Source organism: Sinocyclocheilus grahami, unplaced genomic scaffold (assembly GCF_001515645.1).
Source record: "Sinocyclocheilus grahami isolate Dianchi unplaced genomic scaffold, SAMN03320097.WGS_v1.1 scaffold250.1, whole genome shotgun sequence".
NCBI classification, from domain to species: Eukaryota; Metazoa; Chordata; class Actinopteri; order Cypriniformes; family Cyprinidae; genus Sinocyclocheilus; species Sinocyclocheilus grahami.
In genome coordinates, this window is record NW_015505429.1 from 501,866 (window position 1) to 512,268 (window position 10,403).

General features: G+C 37.6%; 1 protein-coding gene across 1 annotated transcript; it reads left to right on the plus strand.

Annotated features, from left to right (window-relative positions):
- The first annotated feature begins 925 nt into the window (after positions 1–925).
- mtnr1al (melatonin receptor type 1A like) lies at positions 926–7,237 on the plus strand. Its single transcript, XM_016289615.1, has 2 exons — positions 926–1,151; positions 6,468–7,237. Exons 1-2 carry the CDS (start codon positions 965–967, stop codon positions 7,235–7,237), a joined length of 957 nt encoding a protein of 318 aa, XP_016145101.1. The 5' UTR covers positions 926–964.
- Positions 7,238–10,403: the final 3,166 nt, after the last annotated feature.

Here is a 10,403-nt window from a genome sequence, read left to right on the forward strand (position 1 = left end):
AAAACATTGGTTCATATTAATCATTAATTTCAGAATTTTTGTGCTTATTTTAAGTACTTAATTGTTGCCTTAACAAATTGGTTTTTTGAATGAATGAAATGAATCTAAACATTTGATCTTCAACACAGAATCATACTGTATGTAGTAAGTGAGTGCAGGTGTTCTCCTACATGCCTTGACGCTGGTATTCTGTCATAAACTTATCAATGAACCAGCCAAGAATGACAAGATAAAGGATAAAATATGTATTGACCTGGCTGACAGACAGACGATGAGGTAGTGGAATATATCAGGAAAAAATGTGCCATTACTGACAGCTTATTATGAGCCATAAACCCACACCTGGTGTCCAACCCTTCTTCAACAACCATCATTACAGTCCTCAGCATCAGCATCAGCATCAGCATCAGCATCAGCATCCAGCTTCACACAAATCCAACACATGTCAGAGCACACGCGGATATAAATGGCTCAGGTCTCTGGATCTCCAGCTGCGCTTCACGACGGTAGCCTACTGAGAGAACTTCTGAAGTTTGGGAGGCGTTTATCCACTCTTTTATTTCCCGACAGCTTTTTGGAGTCAACATTGTGAATGAGGGCTACACGTTTAAGAAGTGAATGAACGAACACCAGTTTTATACTTTATGTATCAGATTTATGAATGGGCGTCTTGACAAGCACAGCGCGCTGCTTGTTCTTCAAGTTCTCACGATCCACAGAGACGCTGGATTACAAATGTCTCTCCGCTTGTCCTGCAGGATTTTATGTCTAAAACGAGTTTGAATCGCAGCTATTCTATTTGAAGCGGAGCCAGTTTTCATCAATTCACGATTTAATAACTGCTTTGCCTGTTATCATAGCGACATGCCTCTACGGCAGCTGTAAGAGCGCACGGCTGAAGCGCGGTGTCTGGATGCGCGGAGGACCGGAGCCCTCGCCGCTGTCCTGTGATGATGCATTGAGGATGGTGGAGGGAACAGACGCCCCTTTGAGGAACATTTCGACAGGAAACCGGGACAGCAAGTACCTCTCTTTCCCCTGGGTGGTGACTTTACTCTCCAGTGTTCTCATCACTACGATTATAGTAGATGTTCTGGGCAACCTGTTGGTCATTGTATCGGTCTTCAGAAACAGAAAGCTCAGGAAGGCAGGTAAATGTCTTCATCTCTATAATTCATCACGCTGACAGTCATTTATTTGTATATTTTACTGGCGAGGTTTTCTGAAGTAACTCGTTATTGATATCACTGACTGATTCAGAACAGATTTGAAATGTTTTTGTTTCTGCTCTTTGACAGAGTAAAATAATATGCATTATGAATATGTATTATTATCACCTGGTCTGCATGGTCTTTAAACCTGAGCAACTAAAAGCGTCTAAAACCAGAAAACAGACCAGCCTGACCAGTAAGACCAGCAAATCAGTTAATAGACTGGTTTAATTATTAATCTTCTTTTATAATAATAATAATTATTATTATTATTACTACTACTATTAATAATGATAACAATTGTACTACTACTACTAATTGTTCTGCAGTTATTAGTATTTTTCATATTTTTCTTTTTACAATTTATTATTATTATTGATAACAATAATAATAATTCTCATTTAGGTCATTTTTAATATTTAAAATCTTTTTCATTATAATTCATATAATAACGATAATCGCAAAAATACTACACATTAATAATAGTTTTCATCATCATCGTCATTAATCATTAATAATAATAACAACAACAACAACAATTTAAATTATCACAATTTTCATCTTTGTTTTGGACTGTCTTGCTGTTAAGCAAAAAAAAAAAACACACCTTAATTATCAATACATGACTGTGAACAACACCTTAAAAACTTACTTTACATGTGAACGTTTTTTTTTTAACAGACTGTGGTGTTTGATGCCATTCTTTAGACCAAACAGTAGCTAGTATTCATTTACAGCCTTGATATTAAAGTACAAATATCTGATTAGCTGTCTGTCTTATTTAAGATTCAGACACAGTAATTGACTCATCAACGATTTCCAGACCATCAGGTGTCGTACTGAAAAGACAAAGCATGGTGGTGTGCAGCTGCTGTATGAATGCCTCTGCATGCTGCCCTGTTAACATTGTCAGTTTTAGTCTGAGATGCAACATCTCAATCTGACCTCCGGCCACTGGTCTCATCTCATGAACACACACAGCACACAGCCTGACCTTTTCCTTTTGGAGATTTAAGCTTTAAGTGGTTCTAGGGTGCAGTTATTTTGTCTGACCAACTAATAATTGACCTTTAAAAGATACAAGCACTGAGAGAATGTAAAGACAAATGAGATACAGTACACGTCTCTTAATGAGCTCAGCCTCAGATCTTCTCTGCATGAGAAATAAAGTTTCAAACAGAGCTTGAAACTGAGACAGCTTGCATATGCTGCAAACCAGACACATACAGATCCTATATAATCATCTGGCTAATGCAGATGTGCAGTCTTTTGGATACTAAACAGTTCCAGACAGAAATATCCTCGTGTGTGATGTTTAATTCTGTTGATTATACTCCCTTATACAGAACAATACTAAACGAATGGTTGTTTCCTCTTAAAAGGAAGGCATTCAGGCCATTTTAATGCTGGAGCTCACTCAGTGCTGGCAGTGAGACGGGTTCATGGACTCCTGACACACCTCCAGTAATTAGAGCTCCAGTGTTTTGCTGCCATGTGATGTGTGTGGTTGCTTTAGAGACACCAGCACAGTATTTACACATCATTTGGTGTTCTGTCTTTGGTGTGATTTTATTTATTCAGTAGTATTTTCATCATGTTTTTCAGTAAAAATATTCAAACATCCTTAAAACAAAATAAATGTACTTAAGAGGCAGAATTGGAGAAGATAATTAAGGAAAGCTGTTTCCTGCCACGGAAAAAAAAGAAAGAAAAAGGTAATAGCTACTTTTTATCTCATAATTCTGCACAGTTATTGATTTATTATTTACAATTCTGAGTTTATATCTCACAATTCTCAGACAAATGTATGAAATTTCAAGTTATAAATGAAAAATAAGAACTGCAAGATATAGACTTAAAATTGCGAAATATAAACGTGCAAGTCTGAGAATAGAAGTCTGAATGAAGTCTCAAAGAAAAAAGAATTGTGCAAAATTCTCAGAATTGCAAGAAAAAAGTCAGAATTCTGTGTTTATATCTCACAATTCTTTTTTTTATGAGAAACAAAGTCTGAATTGTGAGACAAGTCCCTATTTATTTATTTATTTATTTTTGTGATAGGAAAAAGATTTGTGCGATTCAGCGAAAAAAAGTCTGAATAAAATAAATTTTTCTTGCTTCACTGGCAAGTTTTTTTCTTTCTTATAAGCACAAACTTACAAACTACATACTAAATGTTGTTTGATTTAAGCTAAAAACAACTTAATTTAAGATATATTTTCTGAAAACAAGTCTTAATACCTTATGCAATGTTGCTTCTAAATTGACCTTGTTTTAAATTTGGCTATAAAAGTCAAAAAGTCTATAAGGCACTGTAAGTTGGACTTTAAATGTGTTTTCATAGCTGAAGCTCTACTTATCTCGTCACTTGATGCTCAGTGAGGGCAGATCCATTACAGACAGAGGATCTGGATCAAAGTGATTTTAAATGTGATGATTTATTCCATCACATGTCCTGACACTTCGGACTGGGTGATGCACAAGTGCCAAATTAAATTTGAATCCCATTTCCATCACATTCATCAATAGCCAGCAAATTAATTTATAGCACATACATTCATCAGTATTGTTGACCTCTATTCTTGTGACGCTGGTGCTGACAGGTCACAGAGAGTACCTCCATGACACCAGAATTCACATGAAGAACAATCCAGTTCATCAAAATTCACACACGTCCATCAGTGAAAGAGTCTACTGCTTTGATCACCTATCTGAACTCCCAGAACAGCGCTGTGAGCTTGTTTCAAAATGACAGCCTGTAGGCATGAATTTACATGTGTCCTGTCATCACAGATATCTGTCGAGCGAGACCAGGTGATCTGTGAATTAACTGTGCAGTGCTACCTGTGCAACAGAGAAAAACAATAAGCCTGCTAAACAGTTCTTCATCGCGTCTTCTTATCATTTGTCACATTTGTAACCCTTCTCCACATGACTGGGTCTGAATAGTCAATCAGAGAAAGCTGCCCCTAATTTCTGCACCGTGATGACTGTGAAGAGAAGCACCACTAACATGTTCATTGCTTCACCCAAACAGACAATTTTCATCGAGTCCCTGAGCTGATACTGCCTCGCACATGAAACACAGTGGTGACAAATAAAGTAACAAATACTGCATTCATTCATTGATTTGTTGGTGATTGATTGAGTTGACAAGAAGAAGATAAGGCAGATATCGCATTCTGGGGGAAATTGGTTATCAAAATTGCTCCAAAGTCATGTCCCGGGGGTCGTCCTCAGTCGAAATTGCGTTCTGGGAGATCGGGGGATTTCTTTTTAACCCCCGGACTGAAAAAAAACAACCTGTGGCAACAGTATAAAAGTAGCCCAATTCTGCAGACTTTGGGCTATTGTTGAGCACTCCAAATGCAAACTTTGCATGCAACAATCAGAGGCAGCAATTGACAGCGCTCTGATCCAATGGCATACAGGCATCGTCAGATTGACAGTACTCTAGCCCAGTGATGGTGGGGGATCCAGTGGGGGCGGCAATTATATTTCAGGTCGGCCGTGCCACTCTTGATCACAACCCTGCTAAAATGTAGTGCCAGTATGTGCGCTCACAGCTTGCCTACGCCTAGAAACGTTACTGTTTTTAACTCTTTTTTCCCACCAGTGTTTTAAAAAAAAGTTGCCAGCCACAACCAGCATTTTTAATCATCTTTACAAAATGTTCATGGCCCCCATAATATTTTGTTGCATGAATATCTGAACATGCAATGTGTCAAAGAAAGAACAGAGCCTCTGCTTAAAAAAATCCTATTAGTATATGCATTCATTTTTTTATCAACACTTGAATGTGGGTTTATTTCATGAAAAACATTTTGAACAAAAAGCTGAGAAAATCATGCTTTTGTCAAAAAAACGACATCCAGATCAGATTCAGAACGATGATCAAAACATAGATGAAGTCGATCGAGTCCACCGAAGCCCCCAAAACTTCACAGTCCTAAACCTCTTCCTGGCTCAACATTTCATTCGCTAACATTTGGCAGTTTTGCTGTTTAATGTTTGATAACACGACCTCACTCACACAATTTTGTATGATTTCTGTGATGGTTAAGTTTAGGGGCGGGGTTATGTGTGGTCCTTTGTACGAATTCCTATAAATTTGCTACATTGTAAAATACATATGATTTTTCACATTCGTATGAGTAAGGTTGTACGAATTAGTACAAATTAGTCAAAAATGAACGAATTGCCGTGAGATTGGGTTGTGTTTAATGATTGCATTATTTCACATATGCATCTGCTTACATATGAGATGGCTTGTTTCTTATTCTTCTAGATGTCTTTGGTCCATGTTGCATTCATATTTCAAAAGGCCCACCATTTTAAGGTGTCTTGGTCTGCTTTTGAGCACAGGTTCAGATGGCAGCGTTCACACTTACTCAAATGAATCACACTAACAAAGCAATCACACCAGAGTTTGTTTTAATTAAACAAACTCTGGGTCCAAATTGTGATGGGTCCAGCATCCCACACTTCTAATTCTTCTGCTAGAGGACGGTTAAAATCATTTGCAATAAATGTGTTGTTCACGTAGTACAAGCCTGGCCGACATGTGATGGATTAACACAGCTGGATGTGAAGCGTGTGCTCAGTAATTCAAAGAATTCAATTCATTGAAGTCAATACAGCGCTTGTTTAATGGAGCATCTGGTACCTGGAGAGTTGAAAAGTGAAGTTTAAATAGATAAAACAATTTCATTAGTGTGTTGGCGTAAATCTGAGTTTTATTATGAAAGTCAGCCCACTTTAGAGACACCACACATGCAGTAAATGTACAAGTCTCGTGTTCAAAGCGCTCCACAGGCACGGACCTGATTTCATTGTTTTATTCGATTTTATGATCTCACTGATGTAGTTAAACAGAACTAGCAAATCCTTTTATTAAAGAAGAAAGGCCAGGCATTGGTCTTATTATGTGTGCGATCTTGAGCTACATGAGTTACGTGAGAGTGGAGTACGAAGACATTTCTCAAACATTACAGGATCCAATTACACCGTGTAGGTCACTGCTTTGAACCTCCTGGATTTGTCTACTCAGAGTTTGATATCGATATTTACAGCTCATATTAAGCACCCCTGTTTGCTTTGGGTTTATCACACAGATATCTTGCTGCTGTTGGAATTTATGTTAAAGTAAAGAATAACAATCCACGACAAAGCAACTGGATATAGCTAGACAACCTGGACAAGCAACACATCTTAACTCAGTGCTTTCAGTGATCTTTTACCCTCTTGTCCTTACAGGTAATGCCTTTGTGGTGAGTTTGGCAGTAGCAGATCTGGTCGTGGCCATCTACCCCTACCCGCTCGTCCTGACCGCCATCTTCCATGACCGCTGGATCGCCGGTGATATTCACTGTCAGATCAGCGGCTTCCTCATGGGGCTCAGTGTAATTGGCTCTATTTTCAACATCACAGGCATCGCCATCAACCGCTACTGTTACATCTGCCACAGCCTTAAGTACGACAAGCTCTTCTCCAACAAGAACACAGTATGCTACGTGGTCCTGGTCTGGGCGCTGACTATCCTGGCGATCGTTCCAAATTGGTTTGTGGAGTCTCTGCAGTACGACCCACGCATCTACTCGTGCACCTTCGCCCAATCGGTGAGCTCGCTCTACACCATCATGGTGGTGGTGGTGCACTTCATTCTGCCCATCGGCATAGTCACGTACTGCTACCTGCGCATCTGGATCCTCGTCATACAGGTGCGCAAACGGGTCAAGCCCGACAGTCGGCCCAAGATCAAGCCTCATGACTTCCGGAACTTTCTCACCATGTTCGTGGTGTTTGTGTTGTTCGCCGTCTGCTGGGCTCCGCTGAACTTCATAGGCCTGGCGGTGGCGATCCACCCCAGACTGGGTCAAGCCATACCCGAGTGGCTCTTCACAGCCAGCTACTTCATGGCGTACTTCAACAGCTGCCTCAATGGCGTTATATATGGAGTGCTAAACCACAACTTTCGAAAAGAGTATAAAAGGATTATACTTGCTATTTTCAAGTTTAATTGTTGAGACGAGCACTGTGTCTTTCTTAAAATTCGTAAGTTATTCAAAGCGATTGACTTATGAGTGCAGCGTAATGATGCATCTTTTTTGTGATTCGAATGTTTTCATTGTTTGCATTTTGTCATACCAAATATGGACATATTTTGAGTCCCTGTATTTACATCCTAAAATTTGCACAAAATGACATAAGTTTGAACTTGAGTTCCTTGTTTACATTATCGTCTACACAATATGTTCTTATTTAGAAATTTAACTGGCATCTAAATGTGGAAGATCCCAACACTAATAAAAACCCTTAATAATGTCTATTTGAAATACTATTTTTTTTTAATTAAAATCAATGTACTTGATTTTGTTGTTGATATTCAAATGTCTAAAAATGTGGTGTTTAAATATATAAAAAAATGAAATGCTATTGCTTTTAAACATGTCATGTGATTTTCTTTTATTTTTTATATTTAGCATTATTGTACTGATCATGGTGTCTCATTTTTGTTAAATATTTGGGAGAAACAACTACGAAAACAATTAGTAAATGTTTGAAGTACTAATGGAGCATATCGAACCAATGAGAGGATTTTCAGATTATAATTAAGATAATGATTATACTTAAAGCTACATATCATTTTATCTCAATTTAATTAACTCAATCAATTACATGTTATTAAGGTGACAGAAGTCACATATTTGGAGAGACTTGGGATTTATTATTAAATAAGAAAAATATATCTATGCTATGAATGAATTAAAGTTAGCATATATGAATGAGGATGTAAAATAGGAGATTTTGATAGATTACATATATGAGCATATTTTTGTTGAGCTAAATGAATTTACTCTATTATCTGATACCTCAACTGCAAAAAAGAATGTATGATTTACTCTAAATTATTTTACACAAATGTACTGATATTAATATTATAGCTTGTTTTCTGGTTAAAACAAAGAAAATGGACCATAAGTTGAAAGTTAGAGCAGTTTATCAATCCATTAGATTTATGAACTAGAATGTAGCAAAAAATGCACAGAAATATGAATGGAAAGCACTTCCATGCATCCTACAAATATTTGTTTTTGTGTGTAAAGGTGGAAATCAAAAATATAGTAATACTGTGTTATTTGAAATCTCCACTGCACATTTTCTGATCAAATATTTATTAAACAATCATATTTTTTAATATGTAAACATTCCTATGAATGCACACCTGAGTGCTGCATTCATGTTTAATAGTAAGATGTCTTAATAAACTTTAATCACTGTGCAACGTGTCGAAATATTCACTCCTCTGTAGGAAAACGAAGGGGTGTTTTACACATAATTATAAAGAAATTTTTTTCTGACATGTGGTTGTTTCATTAGATGAACACCACAAGTGCACGTTTGACAAGACGCATGCTGTTTTCAGTGCCTCAAGTGTTTTACAAACAATAAATACAAGTCTAGAAACACACAATTGCCCGGGGCACTTCTCTTCATGGTGTGCTGCCAGTTATCATTATCCATTCAGAGCAGGTTCAGCTGAAGAAGAAGTATAGATCTCTGACAGGGAGCTTTGTGGGTCAGTGAGGACAAATAGCTAGGTGGATTTATGCCTCAGGGTTTGAGATGAAAACAGGGGAACGTCACGCAGATGCTGAGACTCACACAAATCTATATTAGGTGGCCTTAACTACTACCTAAAGGCCCCATGAAATCAAAATTTAAGTTTTTTAGGTGTTAGTATCAATAGGTTATCTATAAGGCAGTGTCCTCCAAAACAGTGACAAAATTCGCATTTAGAAGATATAAGCATTCAAAGCTTGCAGTTCGTCACTTCCGCCAAAACGGCTCAACGATTTTTTTGACGTCACATCGTACTTCAGCTTCTCATCAAACTTTCTGTCCAACCAAATGCTCTCTAGAATCTGAAGCCCTGCCCCCTGCACTATAAAATAGACGCTGAAGCCGCGGCTGAAATCGGTCACTTGTCCACAGAATTAGTATTTTCTTTACAGTGAATGGCACGTAGTGGACTATATAGGGGACAGGGAACGATTCAAACAGTGTAAATATGCTTTCCATTGAGGAAAAAAAACACACACTCTGCTCCGGTCCAGAGACACGATAGCACGGAGCAGATCACATGCACGAGTCGGTGCAGACCACAATATGTATGGAGCTATTTGAATTCTACACAGAATGCTATATTTTATAGCAATATGGATGAGATTGTGCTTGGCATACCCTGTCAAATGCGGCTTTACGGAGCTCAACGGCTCTGAACGGCTCTAGCTCAAGCGGTGATGTAAACGAACGCTATTGGCTATTTTAAAAAGGGGCGGGGCTGCTTGATATGTCCCGCCCTGTCTTCCTGTTTCAGTTAAAATGACATTTCAGGGGACCTTTAAATAAAAAAATAAGTACAATGTACTTATTGTGTTAATATTGTATTGAAAAAAACCTATGCTGCTATTGAGGTGGGATACGGGTAAGGTTAGGAACAGGTTTGGTTGTATGGGTAGGTTAAGGTGTAAGAGATGGGTCAACAGTGTAATTAATTTGGTTAGACATGCTTGATTGTTCCAGGTTCAATGCAAGTTAAGCTCTATCGACAACACCATTACTACAGAAAATCATTGTACATAGATCACATTCACAGTGATGTACTTACAGTGGAAATTTATGGGGCAGGGCATTTCACTGGAATATTAAACTTTAAAATACTTACACATGCAATTTGCAAAGCTTGACGAAGCAATTTTGAAAGCCCCATCACTAATATCATATGATATTATGTGATGGGGACTTTCAAAATATGCAAGTCGTTTTTTAAACCAGTCATTCAGCGCACGCATCAAAACGACCAAAGTCACGTGATCTCGGTAAATGAGGCTTCATTATGCCATAACTATTTTGAAACGACTATTTCTGAAATGCCATAACTATTTTGGTGATCTCTGTGAAGGAACCAGTTGTTACATTATCTCTGATTAAATTAGTAGATATTTTTAGTGAGAGATTTGCTTAACAAAGAGAGTTTATTGGTCTGATTAACAAAGTTAATGTTATTGCATTATTTTACAAATTAATAAAATAACATATTATACAGACACTTCATATTATTCGTGTGTAATTCAATTTTAGTTTGTAAAAGGTGTTTTTATGCATTTATGAGCTTGAGATTGCATTTCT